Source organism: Oncorhynchus mykiss, chromosome 19, assembly GCF_013265735.2.
Source record: "Oncorhynchus mykiss isolate Arlee chromosome 19, USDA_OmykA_1.1, whole genome shotgun sequence".
Classification (NCBI taxonomy): Eukaryota; Metazoa; Chordata; class Actinopteri; order Salmoniformes; family Salmonidae; genus Oncorhynchus; species Oncorhynchus mykiss.
In genome coordinates, this window is record NC_048583.1 from 23097167 (window position 1) to 23117866 (window position 20700).

General features: G+C 40.2%; 1 protein-coding gene across 1 annotated transcript; it reads left to right on the forward strand.

Annotated features, from left to right (window-relative positions):
* The first annotated feature begins 6982 nt into the window (after positions 1 to 6982).
* On the forward strand, positions 6983 to 18872 carry LOC110497483 (TNFAIP3-interacting protein 2). The gene is made up of 6 exons (XM_021573612.2): positions 6983 to 7783; positions 8458 to 8760; positions 10807 to 10896; positions 11557 to 11898; positions 12219 to 12341; positions 17108 to 18872. Exons 1-6 carry the CDS (start codon positions 7442 to 7444, stop codon positions 17399 to 17401), a joined length of 1494 nt encoding a protein of 497 aa, XP_021429287.2. The 5' UTR covers positions 6983 to 7441; the 3' UTR covers positions 17402 to 18872.
* Positions 18873 to 20700: the final 1828 nt, after the last annotated feature.

A 20700-nucleotide genomic window follows, 5' to 3' on the forward strand; every position in this document is an offset into this window, starting at 1 on the left:
GTGGTTCTGGGATTTTTGCTCACCATTCTTGTGATCATTTTGACCCCATGGGATGAGATCTTGCGTGGAGCCCCAGATCGAGGGAGATTATCAGTGGTCTTGTATGTCTTCCATTTCCTAATAATTGCTCCCACAGTTGATTTCTTCAAACCAAGCTGCTTACCTATTGCAGATTCAGTCTTCCCAGCCTGGTGCAGGTCTACAATTTTGTTTCTGGTGTCCTTTGACAGCTCTTTGGTCTTGGCCATAGTGGAGTTTGGAGTGTGACTGTTTGAGGTTGTGGACAGGTGTCTTTTGTACTTATAACAAGTTCAAACAGGTGCCATTAATACAGGTAACGAGTGGAGGACAGGTCTGTGTGAGCCAGAAATCTTGCTTGTTTGTAGGTGACCAAATACTTATTTTCCACCATAAATTGCAAATAAATTCATAAAAAATCCTACAATGTGATTTTCTGGATTTTTTTTTTCATTTTGTCTGTCATAGTTGAAGTGTACCTATGATGAAAATTATAGGCCTCTCTCATCTTTTTAAGTGGGAGAACTTGCACAATTGGTGGCTGACTAAATACTTTTTTGCCCAATGGCTGGTCCAACTGCACGCCACCCTGTGGCACTCCCAATCACGTCCGGATGTGATACAGCCCAGGATCGAACCAGGGTCTGTAGTGACGCCTTTAGCACTTAGAGGTAGTGCATCACACTGCTGCACCTTAGACCGCTGCGCCACTCCTCAGCAAAGGCACATGACAGCCCACTTGGAGTTTGTCAAAAGGCACCTAAAGGACTCTCAGACCATGAGAAATAAGATTCTCTGGTCTGATGAAACCAAGCTTGAACTCTTTGGCCTGAATGCCAAGTGTCACGTCTGGAGAAAACCTGGCACCATGAATCATGGTGTGGCAGTATCATGCTGTGGGGATGTTTTTCAGTGGCAGGGACTGGGAGACTAGTCAGGATCAAGGGAAACATGAACGAAGCAAAGTACAGAGAGATCCTTGATGAAAACCTGCTCCAGAGTGCTCAGGATCTAAGACTGGGTTCACCTTCCAGTAGGTCAACAACCCTAAGCACACAGCCAAGACAACACAGGAGTGGCTTCGGGACAAGTCTCTGAATGTCCTTGAGTGGCCCAGCCAGAGCCAGGACTTGAACCCGATCTAACATCTCTGGAAAGACCTGAAAATAAAATTGCCGCAACGCTCCCCTTCCAACCTGACAGACCTTGAGGGGATCTGCAGAGAAGATTGGGAGAAACTCCCCAAATACAGGTGTTTTTTGTTTATTTTATTTTATTTCTATTTCTTTTTTCTAACTTTTTTTAACCAGGTAGGCTAGTTGAGAACAAGTTCTCATTTGCAACTGCGACATTGGCCAAGATAAAGCAAAGCAGTTCGACACATACAACAACACAGAGTTACACATGGAATAAACAAACATGCAATCAATAATACAGCAGAAAAATCTATATACAGCATGTGCAAATGAGGTAGGATAAGAGAGGTAAGGCAATAAATAGGCCATGGTGGCAAAGTAATTACACTATAGCAATTAAATACTGGAATAGTAGGATGTGCAGAAGATGAATGTGCAAGTAGAGATACTGGGGTGCAATGGAGCAAGATGAATAAATAAATAAATACAGTATGGGGATGAGGTAGATTGGATTGGCAATGTACAGGTTCAGTGATCTGTGAGCTGCTCTGACAGCTGGTGCTTAAAGCTAGTGAGGGAGGTAAGAGTCTCCAGCTTCAGAGATATTTGCAGTTCGTTCCAGTCTTTGGCAACAGAGAACTGGAAGGAGAGGCGGCCAAAGGAAGAATTGGCTTTGGAGGTGACCAGGGAGATATACCTGCTGGACCGCGTGCTACGGGTGGGTGCTGCTATGGTGACCAGTGAGCTGAGATAAGGCAGGGCTTTACCTAGCAAATACTTATAAATGACCTGGAGCCAGTGGGTTTGGCGACGAGTATGAAGCGAGGGCCAGCCAACGAGATCGTACAGGTCGCAGTGGTGGGTAGTATATGGGGCTTCAGTGACAAAACGGATGGCACTTTGTTGGAGGCTATTTTGTAAATGACATCGCCGAAGTCAAGGATTGGTAGGATGGTCAGTTTTACGAGGGTATGTTTGGCAGCAGGAGTGAAGGATGCTTTGTTGTTAAATAAGAAGCCGATTCTAGATTTAATTTTGGATTGGAGATGTTTAATGTGAGTCTGGAAGGAGAGTTTACAGTCTAACCAGACACCTAGGTATTTGTAGTTGTCCACATATTCCAAGTCAGAACCGTCCAGAGTAGTGATTCTGGACAGGCGGGCAGGTGCGGGCAGCGATCGGTTGAAGAGCATGCATTTAGTTTTACTTGCATTTAAGAGCAGTTGGAGGCCACGGAATGAGAGTTGTATGGCATTGAAGCTCACCTGGAGGTTAGCTAACACAGTGTCCAACGAAGGGCCAGAGGTATACAGAATGGTGTCGTCTGCGTAGAGGTCGATCAAAGAATCACCAGCAGCGAGTGCGACATCATTGATGTATACAGAGAAGAGATTCGGCCTGAGAATTGAACCCTGTGGCACCCCCATAGAGACTGCCGGACAACAGGCCCTCCGATTTGACATACTGAACTCTATCGGAGAAGTAGTTGGTGAACCGAGCGAGTCAATCATTTGAGAAACCAAGGCTTTTGAGTCTGCCAATAAGAATGTTGTGATTCACAGTCGAAAGCCTTAGCCAGGTCGATGAATACGGCTACGCAGTAATGTCTCTTTTCGATAGCGGTTAGGATATCATTTAGGATCTTGAGCGTGACTGAGGTGCACCCTGAAACCAGCTCTGAAACCAGATTGCATTGCGGAGAAGGTACGGTGAGATTCGAAATGGTCGGTAATCTGTTTGTTAACTTGGTTTTCAAAGACCTCGGCATTCAAAGACCAGTGTCACCAGCAAAGCACCCCCACACCATCACACCTCCTTCTCCATGCTTAATGGTGGGAACCACACGTGGAGATCATCCGTTCACCTACTCTGCGTCTCACAAAGACACGGCGGTTGGAACCAAAAATCTCCAATTTGGACTCATCGGACCAAAGGACAGATTTCGACAGGTCTATTGTCCATTGCTCGTGTTTATTGGCCCAAACAGGTCTCTTCATCTTATTGGTGTGCTTTAGTAGTGGTTTCTTTGCATAAATTCGACCATGAAGGCCTGATTCATGCAGTCTCCTCTGAACAGTTGATGTGGAGATGTGTCTGTTACTTTAACTCTGTGAAGCATTTATTTGGGCTGCAACTTCTGGTAACTCGAATGAACGTATCCTTTGCAGCAGAGGTAACTCTGGGTCTTCCTTTCCTCTGGCGGTCCTCATGAGAGCCAGTTTCATCATAGCGCTTGATGGTTTTTGCGACGTCACTTGAAGAAACTTTAGAAGTTCTTGTCTTAAAGTAATCTGTCGTTAGACTGTCGTTTCACTTTGCTTATTTGAGCTGTTCTTGCCATAATATGAACTTGGTAATTTACCAATTAGGGCTATCTTCTGTGTACCACCCCTTCTTTGTCACAACACGACTGATTGTCTCAAACGCATTAAGAAGGAAAGAAATTCCACAAATAACTTTTAACAAGGCACACCTGTTAATTGAAATGCATTCCAGGTGACTACCTCATGAAGCTGGTTGAGAGAATGCCAAGAGGGTACAAAGCTGTCATTGAGGCAAAGAGTGGATACTTCGAAGAATCTCAAATATAAAATATCTTTTGATTTGTTTAAAACTTTTTTTGTTTCCCACATATGTGTTATTTTGTAGTTTTGATGTCTTCACTATTATTATACAATGTAGAACATATTAAAAAGAAAGAAAAACCCTTGAATGAGTAGGTGTGTCCAAACTTTTGACTGGTACTGTATAGTTGTATTGTATTTTTTGTATTTTGTTATATTTGCTGTATTTTAAATGCAATTTTGGAATTGTATTGCACTGTAATCAGAATGGTGTCGATATTATTGTGTAATTTATCTAATAATCACTGATTAAAATACAATTACAATCCATCAGTGTTCTTGCATAAACTTAACCGCATTAAAGAGCATTGGGATGCCATGATTCTCTCCACCTTGAAATAACATAGGCCTAGACCAGGGGGTGTGTGTTATAGGGTAGGCCTATAACCTGTAATAAACAACTTGTGGGATATTGGGTTATCCACCAGTATACCACCCTGCATCCCACTGCAGGCTTGCCTCTGAACCTGAGCAGAGTCGGTCCTGGTCAGTGCATGGATGGGAGACCAGATGCTGCTGGATGTGGTGTTGGAGGTTCAGTATGGGGCACTCTTCCCTCTGGTCTAAGGAGAACCCAATGCCTCAGGGCAGTGAAGTTCACATTGCCCTGCATAGGGTGCAGTCTTTCGGATGGGGCTTTAAAACGGGCGTCCTGACTCTCTGTGGTCACTAACGATCCCTTGGCACTTATACTAAGAGTAAGTGTCACGCCCTGGTCGAAGTATTTTGTGTTTATCTTCATGTATTGGGTCAGGCCAGGGTGTTGCATGGGGTTTTTGTGTTGTGGTGTGTTTTGTCTTGGGGTTTTGGTGTGTATGTATTGGGATTGTAGCCAGTGGGGTGATCTAGCAAAGTCTATGGCTGTCTGGAGTGGTTCTCAATCAGAGGCAGGTGTTTATCGTTGTCTCTGATTGGGAACCATATTTAGGCAGCCATATTCTTTGAGTTTGTCGTGGGTGATTGTCCTTAGTGTCGTTGTTCCTGTGTTAGATTACACTAGTATAGGCTGTTTCGGTTTTTGTTACGTTCTTGTTTTGTAGTGTTTATAATTGATTCGTGTTTTACGTTTGTTCATTAAACATGGATCGCAATCTACATGCTGCATTTTGGTCCGACTCTCCTTCACATACAGAAAATCGTGACAGTAAGGGTATAAATCCTGGTGTCCTGGCTAAATTCCCAATGTGGCACCCATGGCCTCCTAATTATCCCGAGCTTCCAAATGTCTAATTTATCCCCTCTCCTCCCAGTGGAAACTCTTCCCCAGGTTGTTGCTGTAAAAGATAGTAAATTCTCAGTCATCTTACCTGATAAGGGTATTTAAATAAATCTGTCTGTTGTCTGAACCAATTGTAGATGCTTGACTCATTTTTGACTCCTCAGCTGTCAGAGCAGCTTACAGATCACTGCACCTGTACATAGCCCATCTGTACACAGCCCATCTACCTACCTCATCCCCATACTGGTATTTATTTATTTAGCTCCTTTGCATCCCAGTATCTCTACCTGCACATTCATCTTCTGCCGATCTACCATTCCAGTGTTTAATTGCTATATTGTAATTACTTTGCCACCATGGCCTATTTATTTCCTTAACTTACCTCATTTGCACTCACTGTATATAGACTTTTTGTTTTCTTTTGTTCTACTGTATTATTGACTATGTTTTGTTTATTCCATGTGTAACTCTGTGTTGTTGTATGTGTCGAATTGCTACGCTTTATCTTGGCCAGGTCGCAGTTGCAAATGAGCACTTGTTCTCAACTAGCATACCTGGTTAAATAAAGGTGAAATAAAATAAAATAAACAAAAAACACCTGTATTTGGGGAGTTTCTCCCAATCTTCTCTGCAGATCCCCTCAAGGTCTGTCAGGTTGGAAGGGGAGTGTTGCGGCAATTCTATTTTCAGGTCTTTCCAGAGATGTTAGATCGGGTTCAAGTCCTGGCTCTGGCTGGGCCACTCAAGGACATTCAGAGACTTGTCCCGAAGCCACTCCTGTATTTGAGCTCATGGCCTTGGGCAGTGGTGGAAAAAGGACTCAATTGTCATACTTGAGTGAAAGTAAAGACACCTTAATAGAAAAGGACTCAAGTAAAAGTGAAAGTCACCCAGTAAAATACTCCTTGAGTAAAAGTCTAAAAGTATTTGGTTTTAAATATACTTAAGTATCAAAAGAAAATGGAATTGCTAAAATATACTTAAGTATCAAAAGTAAATATAAAAGTATAAATCGTTTAAAATTCATCATATTTAACAAACCAGATGGCACAATTTAGTTTTTATGTTTATTGACAAGTGTGTGAATTGAACCATTTTCCTGTGAAAATGTAACGAGTACATTATTTGCTTTAGGAATGTAAAAGTAAAAGATGGCAAAAATATAAATAGTAAAGTACAGATAATCCAAAAAACTACTTCAGTAGTACTTCAAAGTAGTTTTACTTATGTACTTAAGGCCCCCAGTGCCTAGAAAATTGTGATGAGCTGTTAACCACTCAGATCTTACTTTCTTTAGGTCAGTGGCCTACATCGACAAGGGAAATACATTTGAAATTGGCGGCCGATTTTTTTTTTAATCATGATTTGTTTCGGGTCTGGTGCTACCTGTCCGTTGTTACAATGTATCATTACGAACTGGGCTTGTAGAATGGATACATGTTTGCTTTAAATACTACAACATTTCTCAACATTCCATTGCTGATTTCACCCAGCTGGTTAGCTCAGTCCTGCTAATAACGCGAAGGTCGCGAGTACGATACAGGTACTGGCCACAGACTTTTGGTCAAAATCCCAATGTAGGCTAGGTAGATCTGAGGTTGATAATTCATTGCCTACGGGTAACTCATGTATAGGCTAGCCTACTTCCCACTGCTGGCACATTTACAACTGACGCTTTTCCATAATGTTGAATAAAACATCTGTTTTGTAAACAAATGAATTAAACACACCAGATTAGGGCTACATAATAGCAGACAACCTTTCATGAAATTATTCGGAATTGTCATTCATTCAGGAAAATAGAGCTACCGGCAACTCATTTTACATTCCAATCGATAAAACAGTTGCTTCACGTTTTTTTTTTACCAAGGCGGATTACTCAAGCAAATGCCATATGTTTAGAAACCGTCAAAACCAGAATTTCATGATCTGTGGATTTACGCAAATCACAAGAGGGAGGTAGTCTAGTATGTTACCGGAAATGTTGTACGCATGTGCAAATAGTTATATCAGCTGCGTTTTAAAATTGTACTCCTGTCAAACTGTCAATTTAGTCCAGTCTACTTTATTATTAGACGATTAACGAAATCATATTATTTAGATTGTTACTGGAATGGATGTTTGTACGACTCGGAAAGGAGTTGTCAATTTACCCGACGTTGTTAAAAAGTAAAGTACAAGAAAAGTCCGCCTATTGTTAGGGGAAGTCCCTCTAGGAAATCCCCTGCAGTTGTCGGAATTATTTCTTTCCAAATTCAGATGAGCCACATCCTTTAGGCTACATAGTTGACATCCTCCTCAGTCTAATTTTGAAGACATGTTGCATAAACTACGAACACGAACTCTATCGAACCAATAAGCAAAATAATTTATTAAGAAATTGATGGAATATTGAAGATTTTTCCCAATCCCCATCTATCAGAAGCAAAGGTGGAATAAGGAACATGACTGGAATAAGGAACGCGATGGATGTCAATTTGGATAATGATACACTGAAAGCAAAGATAAGGAGCTGCAATACATTGAATACTTTCTACCACGAAACTCTGCTGGAGATTGACACATTAAGTAAGAAAATCTACAAAAGGGACAATTTAATCGCAGATTTAAAGGCTAGGTTGGGCAAATACGAGAATACCTGGATCAATGTGGAAGGGTATGACCACGTTGTCATAGCACCGTCCAAATCTTTGCTGGAAAGTTTATGCAAAGAAATCTGCAAACTGAAGCAAAAATGGAAAGACACAGAAATGAATATGGCTCAGCAAGCAGAGTTGAGCCAAGAAGTGAGTAGAATTTACTGAATTTGATGTGTTCTAAATGTGTATCATGTGGAATTTAATATTTAGACTAACCCTGTGAAACATAGTTGTGCCTTTTAACATTAGGTTATAGCCCTACTTGAAATTTCAACGTCAATTATTAAAAACGATCCTTTATGACAGATATGTCCTTTCTTTCATTTTCAATTTGCACATTATGAAAGAAGGGTATTTTAGGCCTACTGTAAATGGTCTTCTCTGAAAATAGCCACTAGCCTACACCATGCCTATATTTACTTGGTTTGAGATGACCCTAACCCTACACTAGTTCACAACTGAGGTCTATTGGAAATACTACTAATGTAGGCCTAACCAACCACCAAACTTGCCAACTAGGCTTAATGAAATGTCCCTGCTTCAAAACCACCTTGCAGTGCATAGAGGATGTTGCTATAGCAATAACCTCTCTTTTCCATTTCAATGTGTGTCGGGGGTGCAGGTGTCAGTGTTGTTTCGCCTTAAATTCACGAAACAAACACAAATCTTTATCACATAAGTCATAATTCAATACAATTAAACATTACAAAAAGCTATATTGTCCATCAAAAATAATAATAATTTTAAAAAGTATCTTTGGAATTTGACTCTCAAGCCTATTCTATTCTATTCTATTCTATTCTATTCTCTCACCCCTGAAGGAGATACAGAGGTTGCGACAGCAGCTGAGGGAGAAGGAACGAGAGCTGGAGAGTGTGACCCGTCAACCGGACCACGAGAAGGACCAGGTTATCCAGAGGCTACGCTCTGCCTTGGCCGAGAGGGACCGAGCACAGGCCACCCGTGCAGTTCTGTGCACCTCGCTGGCTGAAGAGGCCGACCAGCTCCGGAGCCAACTGGGAGCCACAGTCAGGGTGTGTCAAGAGTTACTGGGCCGACTAGAGGGAGAGAAGAAGGGAGGAGAGAGAGTGACAGAGGTGAAAATGCAGCAGAAGGCAAAAGAGGTGTGTATGAAGGTTGTATAATTAAGAAATAAGGCCCAAGGAGATGTGGTATATGGCCAATATATCACGACTTAGGTGCTGTTCTTATGCACGACGCAACGCGGATTGGCCCTGGACACACCCCTTCGCTGTGGTATATTGGCCATATACCACAAACCCCCAAGGTGCCTTATTGCTATTATAAACTGGTTACCAACGTAATTAGAGCAGTAAAAATATATGTTTTGTCATACCCGTGTCTGATAATACCACGACTGTCAGCCAATCAGCATTCAGGGTTCGACCCACCCAGCTTAAAATAAGTGTGTAGTAGCATGGTTATCAAGCGCTTTTTATCCAATGCAAATTACAATTAACCCCTTACACTCGTAGGAATTGGCCTATATAGATAGGGTTAAATTGAAATGTTTTTAACGGAAGAAATGTGGAAAGAGTATGCATAACCCTGGTAGCAATCAAAAGGGAACAGTTTGGAGATTATGGGAAAATAATTATTAGACTAAAGGTGATGACAAAACAGTTAATCTGACACAAGACTGAATCCAAACATTATTGTGTTGATTTTATGTGTGTTTTACATTTACTGTTCTGTTTGCCACAATTGGGGGCGGCAGGTAGCCTAGTGGTTAGAGCGTTGGGCCAGTAACCGAAAGGTTGCTCGATCAAATTTCTGAGCTGACAAGGTAGAAATCTGTCGTTCAGCCCCTGAACAAGGCAATTGACCCACTGTTCCTAGGCTGTCATTGTAAAATAAGAACTGACTTGCTTAGTTAAATAAAATGAACTCTGAAAATACTCTGGTAGCATGATAAGGATATACATGGTCATTTGGGGTAGGTGCAACATAAGACAAAGAAATTACAAGTGAGAGGTCTAACTGGTGTCTCCATGTGGCAACACACCTCTCCAAAGTGTGCATAGTTCCTACTTAATTTCAGTGCACTTTTATGACTCAAAGAAGAGTCTTCAACTATAAGGTGATATTTTTGAGCGCTCCTTGCTGTACCGTTGAAGAACCAGAGCAAGCAGACTTGTACAGTAGTTGTTTTCTTTGGAACTCAGCCCTGGATCTCTGCCTTTACACAATTACTGTTGTTGTTTACGCATTCCAAAAATGGTCCATTTAAAATCGCAATCTGGTCAGGAGGGCATCATTTGAAAGTGTGTTCTATTGCGAACATGGCTAGCTAAGTTACGAAATATGATCTTACGGTGCTTTCACAAGGTCATTCAGAAAAGCAAATTGGCATTTTGGTGCGACTAGAATAGAATCACGAGTTCCCGGCAAATGTCTTCACAAATACACCATGACATATCGTAACTGTACATCAGCATAGTGATCATAAACGTTGGCATTGTATATTACATGAGTTCTGTGATACGAAATGGGGAAGTGCACATTTGAACTAACGGATGTTTGGCTTGCTTGTGTGACACCAAAGTGGTAGTATAATAGTTAACGTCTTATTTTTCAAAGTACATAAGAGTACTCTTTATTGACAGCATTTCCCTCACTCAGACGACACAATTTGTGGGAGATATGGGGGTAACTTCTTGTTCATGTTCGTCACATATAGCATGTTAGTGTACAGCCGCTGCATTCCAATTTATGTGTTTATCATCACCCAAATCCGCTATTTTGAACCCATAGAAGGGTACGAGTGTAAAGAGCTAACTCATATCCACAAACTGTATATACTGAATGTTATATTCAGTATATGTGGCCTATGCGGGAATCGAACCCAAAAGCCCACAATCAAGCACTGAACTCCAACTGAGAGATTGGAACAGCAGTGGCTACATCCAAACAACATCCCCATCAGCAAAATACATTGAAAATACGTATGTGCTTACTGGGAAAAGCTTTTTCACTGTAACTGTCTTTCAAAACCAAAAATTAAAACCAAAAGAGGTTTGTGTACTAAAGAGTTTAGAATCTCTCTGTCTCTGCCATTATGTGCTTTTCAGCCAAGTTGTTAGTGTTTGTTTCTGTTGTATTTCTAAACAGTATCATTTTGAGCTCTTGTTTCCCCTTTTCATGGTCAGATGTCGGATAATACGGAAGCGGGTCGTGGTGACACTCTGGTCAGCAAACTCCAAGAAGAGAACCAACAGCTAAAGCAAAGAGTGGCATATGTAAGCAGGAACACACTGTAGAAACTCCCTTCTACCTACATGAAAAAATACTATAGTATACTATGGTATTCACTGTAATGTTTTACAGACTTTACTGGAGTATTCACTGTATTGTTTTTAAGGACTAAAGTCTGCAAAAACACAACAGTGAATACTGTAGTATTTAATATACATGACTGTAGTATACTGTAGTATGTACAGTAGTAAACTGTTGTATATGTATACTATAGTAATTACTCTAGTATTTTTGCAGACTGTAGTAATCCAACATTGTCATAGAAAATGGGCTATCAGAACCCAAGTGGCGCAGCGGTCTAAGGCACTGCATCTCAGTGCTAGAGGTGTCACTATAGACACCCTGTTTCGAATCCAGGCTGTATCACTACACCGGCCGTGATTTGGAGTCCCATAGGGCGGCGCACAATTGGCCCAGCGTCGTCCAGGTTTGGCCGGTGTAGGCTGTCATTGTAAAAATAAGAATTTGTTCTTAAGTGACTTGCCTAGTTAAATAAAGGTTAAATATTTTAGATTTTTTTTGAAAGAACCAAAGTTGAACAGCCGTGTGTGTGTGTGTGTGTGCACAAGTGTGTGTGTGCACAAGTGTGTGTACATGTTTGGGACTAATGTCTCCCTCTTCCCCTCCCTCCTTCATTTTCCCAGGTGGAAGGTCTGAACTCCAAATGGCAAAAGTATGACTCGAGCAGGGAAGAGTTTGTGAGGAGCCTGTGTAAGAGGCTGAATGAGTCTAGTGCCCTGGCTACTATCTCCAGCCCTGCTCCAGGTGTGGGGCCTAGGCTAGGGCCCAGGCCTACACAAGAGCCTGGGGCTGGCCTGGGCTTGTTACCTGAGTTGGCCTCAGCCAACGCTGGGTTGCTTCAGCAGGAGATAGCCAGGCTCAACGGCCTACTGGAGGAAAAGATGAGGGACTGTGGGAGGTTGGGGAGAGAGCTGGATGAGAACAGGAGACGATACCAGGAGAGTATCCAGACGCTAGAGCAACAGGTTAGTGTGGTGTAGGATCGTCTGACAACTCTCTCTTTCTTTCTTTGTCTCTCTCACATTCTCTTTCTCTCTTTTTCGCTTTCTATCTCACTCTGTTTCTCCCTCTGTCTCCCCACTCTTGCCCTCCCTCTTCCTTCTCTTTCTCTCTGTACACATGAATCCACGCATCACATAGCACAGTCTTTAAAGAAAACCCCATTGAATCCAGAAACATCTCTCTCTTCTCTCTCACATACAGTTCCACCCTATTCAGTTGAATCAGAAACATTACCCCTCTCTCTTTCTCACACACCATCACCCTTTCCCTCTCTCCTTCACAGGTTCTCATCTACACAGATGACTTTAAGTCAGAGCGGGCAGACAGGGAGAGAGCGCAGGGCAGGATCCAGGACCTGCAAGAGGAAGTATCTCAACTACAAGAGCAGCTACACACACAGGCACAGGTAAGGCCACACACACAGTCATTACTAACATACATAATATTCAAATGTGTTACAGGAGACAAAAAATATCCATGAAAAGGAAGCTTTTATGTCCGTCTCCTATTTTCCATTTATTGAGGATTGATGATACAATGATGTTTCGACAGACATGTTCTTCATACAGTTCGCTAATGGCTAATAAGATACAGTATTTGTATATATTAGGGATCCCCATTAGCTGTTGCCAAGGCAGCAGCTACTCTTCCTGGGGTCCAAACACATTAAGGCACTTACATTACATATAAAACAAAGATAAAACATTACATCATATAACATTACTACACCACTACATATCTACAATACAAAATGTATAATACAACAATATTACAATATACGTGTGCTAGCACTTGTATGCGTGTGTCTGTACCTTTGTGTGTGTCTCTTCACAGTCCACGCTGTTCCATAAGGTGTATTGGTACCTGTTTTTTAAAATCTGATTCTACTGCTTGCATCAGTTACAGTGGGGCAAAAAAGTATTTAGTCAGCCACCAATTGTGCAAGTTCTCCTACTTAAAAAGATGAGAGAGGCCTGTAATTTTCATCATAGGTACACTTCAACTATGACAGACAAAATGGAAAATTAATTAATTAATTAATGAATTTATTACAGGCCTCTCATCTTTTTAAGTGGGAGAACTTGCACAATTGGTGGCTGACTAAATACTTTTTTGCCCCACTGTACCTGATGTGGAATAGAGTTCCATGTAGTCATGGCTTTATGTAGTACTGTGCGCCTCCCATGGTCTGTTCTTGACTTGGGGATTGTGAAGAGACATCTGGTGGCATGTCTTGTGGGGTATGCATGGGTGTCCAAGATATGTGCTAGTAGTTTAAACAGACAGCTCGGTACATTCATGTTGTCAACACTTCTTCCAAGAACAATTACTGATGAAGTCAATCTCTCCTCGATTTTCAGCCATGATTGATTGACATGCATATCATTAATGTTAGCTCCCAGTGTACTTTTAAAGGCCAGCCATGCTGCCCTGTTCTGAGCCAATTGTAATTTTCCTAAGTCCCTCTTTATGGCACCTGACAACACATCTGAACAGTAGTCCAGGTGCGACAAAACTAAGGCCTGTAGGACCTGCCTTGTTGATAGTGGTGTTAAGGCAGAGCAGCACTTTAGGCTTCTCCCCATCTTAGCTACTGTTGTATCAATATGATTTGACCATGACAGTTTACAATCCAGGGTTACTCCATGCAGTTTAGTCACCTCAACTTGCTCAATTTCCACAGTATTCATTACAAGATTTAGTTGAGGTTTAGGGTTTAGTGAATGATTTGTCCCAAATACAATGCTTTTTTTTTTAGAAATATTTAGGACTAACTTATTCCTTGCCACCCATTCTGAAACGCACTGCAGCTCTTTGTTAAGTGTTGCAGTCATTTCAGTCGCTGTAGTAGCTGACGTGTATAGTGTTGAGTCATCCGCATACATAGACACACTGGCTTTACATGTTATTAGTAAAGATTGAAAAAATAGCCAGTTATAATTGTAATGGTTTAGCAGATAATAAGAAAAGACAATCAGTATTTACCTGGCTAAAAGAGAAGGAATGTAATATCTATTGTTTACAGGAAACCCATTCAACAGTTTTAGATGAAGTTTTGTGGAAAAAGAACTGGGGGGCGCGAAATATACTTCTCCCATGGGCAAAGAAATTCAAAAGGGGTGATGGTTTTAATTAACAATAATTTTGATCCAAATGTGCAAATTATCCAAACAGATCCTCAAGGAGATGGATTATTTGAAATATGTTATTGGACAATAAACAGATATGGCTTAATAACCTATATGGTCCAAATAATGATGATCCAAGCTTCTTTGAAAATATAAAAAAATATATATATATAAATGCCTAGAACATTTCAATTTTGGGGAATCTCTAATAAAATGGGTTAAGGTTATGTATAGTAACCCTAGGTGTAAAATAGTAAATAATAGCTACATCTCAGTTTAAAACTTTCTAGCTAGAGGAGTTAAACAAGGTTGTCCACTATCGGCACATTTATTATTGCCATCGAAATGTTAGCTGCTAAAATTAGATCAAACAATAATATTAAGGGATTAGAAATCCGTGGCTTAAAAATTAAGGTGTCATTGTACGCTGATGATTCATGTTTTCTTTTAAAACCACAATTAGAGTCTCTCCACGGCCTCTTAGAGGATCTAGATACTTTTGCTATCCTCTCTGAATTAAAACCAAGTTATGATAAATGTACCATATTACGTATTGGATCACTAAAAAATGCACATTTTACATTACCATGTAGTTTACCAATTAAATGGTCTGACAGAAATGTGGACATACTCGGTATACAAATCCCAAAAGAAATAAATGATCTCACTCCAATAAATATTTATAGAAAATTAGCAAAAATAGATAAGATCTTGCTACCATGGAAAGGAAAATACCTGTCGATTTGTGGAAAAATCACCCTGATTAACTCTTTAGTTATATCACAGTTTACCTATTTGCTTATGGTTTTGCCTACACCTAGTGACCTGCTTTTTAAATTATATGAACAAAAAATATTCAATTTTATTTGGAACGGCAAGCCAGATAAAATTAAAAGGCCCTATTTATATAACGAATATGAATTCGGTGGCCAGAAATTATTAAATATTAAAGCATTAGACCTCTCACTAAAGGCATCAGTCATACAAAAGTTATACTTAAATCCAAACTAATTCTCTAGTAAATTGGTACGAATGTCTCATCCTATATTCAGGAAGGGCCTTTTCCCCTTTATTCATTTTACACCTGCTCACTTTCGGTTGTTTGAAAAGGAAATAATCTCCAAAATATCTTTTATTTTTTAAACAAGCCTTAGAACGTTGGTTGCAATTTCAGTTTAATTCACCTGAAAGGACGGAACAAATAGTACAACAAATATTGTGGTTAAATTAAAATATACTTAATTGCCCAAAAAAAAACACAGACATATGGAAATGTCTGCTCTACCCAAAATTACAACCAATTAATTGCAGCATTACCATAAAAATGGAAGAGGCAAGTAGAAGGGGAAAAAAAGTAAGGATGTCGGCCCTGTATTAAAGAACATAAATGGTTAAAGAAAAGTGTGATAAATGAAATTGGTATATGTTTTTATTTAAGGACCAAAAAACTGACAGCTGTGCCATATAAATTGCAAAATAGTTGGGAAGAGATTTTCGATGTACCCATTCCATGGCACATGGTTTATGAATTGATACGCAAAACAACGGCAGATTCAAAACTTCAAATTTTTCAATTTAAATTACTATACATATTTCTTGCAACTAATAGAATGTTATATATATGGGGGATACAATCTTCCCAGCTCTGCAGATTCTGCTGTGAGGAGGCAGAGTCATTAGATCATTTATTTTGGTATTGTCCATATGTAGCTCATTTTTTGTCACAAGTCCAGGAATGGCTGAAGAATTGCAACATTTGCCTAGAACTAACACTACAGATGTGAAAAGCCATAGTCAATCAATCAATCAATAATATAATAATTATTTTAGCAAAAATGTTTATTTTTAATTTACAATCTGTAGAAGCTATGAGAATAGGAAGGCTCAATTCTTTTGTGAAGCATCACAGCACAGTTGAAAAATATATGGCAAGTAGAAATCCGAAATGGATGATGTTGAGAGACAGATGGGAGGGGTTGAGTGGAGCTGAAGGGTGGGACTAATAACAAGATAAACAATATAAAGCATACGGGATCTGTAAAATGTATATAGGTTCCGGACTTTTGTGAAATAGCATAGTTACAAATAGAAATCAAACTGGATGGACATCAGAAATAGAGGAAGGACTAAGAACAAACAAGAGAGAACTATTGTAAAGTAGACTGTGTCTGTAAAATGTGTAAAATATGTATAAATTGAAGGTAAAAGCAGAAGTGTTTATTAGTTAGGCGGTAGGGTTTGCGGGGAATAATAATAAAGGTATATTCTTTAAAAAAAAGTATGTATGCCTATATAGCTATGTGTATGTATATATGTGTATATGTATGCATGTGTGTATGGATATATATATATTTACAAAAAAATATGGGCGATTTGGAAATGATGCAGACAATTACATTGGAAGCAACATTCTTTCCGCAATTTTAAGCTGATCCACCCCTTAAAAAAAGTTTGAAAAAAAATAAGGGGCATAGACAGCTGCCCTGGGGAATTCCTGATTCTACCTGGATTATGTTGGAGAGCTTTCCATTAAAGACCAACCTCTGTTCTGTTAGACAGGTACATCTTTATGCACAATATAGCAGGGGGTGTAAAGCCATAACACATACGTTTTTCCAATAGCAGACTATGATTGATAATGTCAAAAGCAGCACTGAAGTCTAACAAAACAGCCCTCACAATATTTGTATCATCAATTTCTCTCAGCCAATCATCAGTCATTTGTGTAAATGCTGTGCTTGTTGAATGTCCTTTCTTATAAGCGTGCTGGAAGTCTGTTGTCAGCTTGTTTACTGTAAAATAGCATTGTATCAGGTCAAACACCATTTTTTCAAAAAGTTTACTAAGGGTTGGTAACAGGCTGATTGGTCAGCCATCACATTAGGGAACAACAAAGGGCACTTTCCTAAAATAATAATAATGATATAGTGATCATTTTATTTGTATGAAGTGTTTCATACATTATCCTCAAAGTGCTACTATGCCCAGTTTGGCTATGGGAAGGAACACTTTTACTCATGATCATCATTCATTTCTCTTCCAGAGCCCTACTAGAGATGTCGACTCCACGTTCCGAGTCCATATGGGACACCGGATCTCCCCACGTATGAGCACGGACTCGGCCGAACCACTGCTGAGGAACAGCGTTGATCCACCTGCGACAAAACTTAAAAGCGGGACATCACCTGGGGTGGCGTCGGCGGTATTAGCACCCAGTCCCACCTGGACAAAGTGCCAGGGTTCGTCGGATCTCCAATGCCCACGATGCTTCACCACGTATGATGACGCACATGCGGCGGAGTACCTCAATCACTGCGAGGAGTGTGCCAGACTATAAGCTCCGGCGTGAAGTTTCCTCTAGGTACAGATATAGGATCAGCTTCCGATCCCCAAACAAAACCATAAAGTGGGGAAAATGCAAAACTGACCCAAGATCAGTGTCTAGTGGCAACATTGCCCTACTCCAAAGCTATTAGAGTTAGTACCCCGCCCACCCCACGGGGGTGTTAAGACAAATATCACTAACTGATGATAATTGAGCACTGAAGAAAAAGCACTACATTCACCCTAAGAAGGGTTGGGACCAGGGAGCTTAGAAAACTGACTAGCTGTGTTCATTAGGCACTAAAATGGAAGAAAACGGACTGAAACAGGGAGGTACTACCTGGACTTCAGACGCTACCATGTTTTTTGGTTGTTAAAGGACAGAATCTAATAGATTATCGATGCAGAGTTGGAGTGTCAGTACTAGCTTGGTGGTCGTAGTGGGAGAAATATCGGTAGAACTTTATTTTACAGTACATAAAAGCCAGGTATTTACCAGGAAACATGGTAAAATTATAACACAGTAATGACTTTGAATTACCTGTTTTGTTTCTTTCGGATTCGTAACAACAAACACCACTGACCACCATTTTGAATGGGTTGAGTTCCTAGTAAGTATATAAATACCGGTGGAATAAGTCAGTGTGTAAAATAAAGTTTTTGTGAAATAGCTTTGGTTTGGCAAGCCGAAGCGATTTCCAGTGCAAAGCCACTCATGTTTGACTACATGATCCATGTCAATTATCACATGATACTGCATGGGTGTGTTTCTGATTGCGTGGTCTGTAGAAAATCTAGATGGAAAATTGGATGTTAATTGCAATATTTGAATGTCACAAACCTCAATTCAATATTCCGGCATCAAATTGTTCATCTGTTGCACTTTCCTAACCTGTTTACCAAAGTAATCGTTAATGTACAGATGCATTTATTGGATTTGAAATGCATAAGCTTCTTTCTGGTTTAAGATAATGTATGAACGTTGCCTTTCGTTACCATGGTGCTATTTGTTGTACAGTATATTTTGATGTTGTTGACATGTTTTGTGTAAGTAATCTATTTTCAATTGAACCTATATATATTCACCTATGTGCCTGGAAATATGTATTCACAGTATTATATACGATTGAATATTTATTTGCTATTAGTGGGGCTTTTTCAAATTGGTAAATCTTTAAAGTGCTGGGTCAAAATGAACATCGCCATCATGTTTTGAGGTGTCGTCTGAATCCTGGCACACCAAAGCAGTATGTTTCCCACATCCTGGTAAGATAAGACAGTGTGGGAGACAAATTCTCCATAACATGGCACCTTAAAAAAAAGTGCCATTTCAGATCTGACATTTGAAACTACATTAGTAGAAATGACCTCTGAACTGACACAAGTTTTATTTTTCTAGAAGCCATTGATTTATAAACAACATGTCTGTTTTAACCTGTTTTTATTGAAAGGATATTTTTGTAATAAAAAAACTGTTGTTTGACCAATCATGTGGAGTGTTTGTGATACAAACCAGGCAACATCTCAGCTTGAGGAACTTTTGCTGGATTTTTGTTTGCTTGGTGGATAACTGCTTGTCAAATTATAGTTTGGGGTGCAGAGTCAGGAGGAGTGAGAGTGTGAGACAGCGAGAGGCTCTGACCATAGATTAACCATTGAAACTCAGGTCCCACAGGACCCAAAGTGTGTGTGTGCATGTGTGCGCGCGCCTGTATCTGCATTCGTGTGTGTCTGTATGTGTGCTCGTATGTGCACATTTGTGTGACTGTACGTTCCTTGTCTGACTGTGTGTATGTTTGTACACACTTTGGAAAACCCCTTCCCAGAGTAGCCTGAATGGGCACGCTGTCCTGTGTGTCAGTGCCACATTCCCAGCTGTCCTGTGTGGCTGAAGTGAACACAGCAAGGGGACTAGAGACCAGTGAGACAGAGGCTCTGGTTACATCCTGCTCCTAACTACTGATTTGGGATCAGTTGTCTTCAGACTAGTTCTCAATTAAGTCATTTTGAGCTAAACAACACAAGTCCAGGACCAGTTGTTACGGGTACAATATGGCACCCATATGGGAACTGGACATTCCCTGTTATAAAGTCGCTATTTAAAGGGGTGGCAGATGAAGCACCAAACAAGGTCTTTGTGTGTGTGTGTATTGTCCATGTATTTCCGTGTTAGAGACACTAAAGTAGCAGATCACTGGATCATTAAGCTCCATTGTTTTTTTTATTTTTATTTAGTGGGTAGATCAGCTTTAATATTGCAAAGCTCCATTGTTATTGGAGTCCTAGTTTATCTTGAAAGAGAGATGTCACACTGTTCTGTGCTCTGGTATGATTAGAACACAATTTAAAAACCTACTCAATTATTTTGCAATTCAAAGAGGTATAGGTGTTACTTTGTTTTTGTACCTTTCTACATTTCTATTGACGATTTAGCCTAATGAATTATGGCTGATATTGATATTGTGTATTATGACTGCCTACGGAGGATTATAGTGTCACATACAGTATATACAATATGTTCTTTAAGTCTGTAATAGGTATTACTGTTGTAATATTGTACAATGACAGTTCAATTGAATTTTTAACTCTAAACTTCTAAACTCTAAAAAGTGTCCATAACAGCCTTTAATAACTATGTCCTATATAGAGAGTACAGACACGAGGTCACTCTTGCTATACAGATGCAGATGGGGCCTCACTTATAGGAACTGTGACCTACAAGAAAGGCCTCGCTAATTGTGTCAAGGGACTACAGCAGCTGAAAGAGATAGAAACTCCATCAGAAGTTTCAAAGTCCTCCAAAGAGCTAAGTCACAGACTGTTCCAAATGGCACTCTATTCCCTATATAGTGCACTAATTCCCTCAAAAGTAATGCCCTAAACAGGGAATAGGGTGTCATGTGAGACTCAGCCACAGTCTCAAGATGACATAGCACGCCGCATGCTCACATACTCATATGCAGTCTGGGGAAGATGTTTGTGGTTGGACCAGTTCCTATCATTCTCACACATTTACATCTGTTCAGTAAAAAGAGGGTGATTCTATGAGAAGTTTAATTCAAGAATTCAATTGGTTGTGTTTCAGATTGTAGCTTTGTACAGCAATCCTTATTTGACTGTTGCATAAGACCCACACACATAGTGTCACACACACGGCCCCCAAATAAGCTATGGTTGGGGTTGACAGGAATCCCCCCCCCCCCCCCCAAACACCTACACAACTGCATGGTTGGTCTATATGTGAACACACAGCCCACCTGCATGGAGTGGAAAAAATATGGTGTCACAAATCCCTTTAGCTGAACTCAGCGA

Bases quoted from the DNA above. Each gene is read 5' to 3' on its own strand.
- LOC110497483 (XM_021573612.2), top strand. From the start codon at position 7,442: ATGACTGGAATAAGGAACGCGATGGATGTCAATTTGGATAATGATACA. The intron at 8,761-10,806 runs GTGTGTATGAAG...TTTCATGGTCAG, and splicing joins TGCAGCAGAAGGCAAAAGAG to ATGTCGGATAATACGGAAGC. The intron at 10,897-11,556 runs GTAAGCAGGAAC...TCATTTTCCCAG, and splicing joins TAAAGCAAAGAGTGGCATAT to GTGGAAGGTCTGAACTCCAA.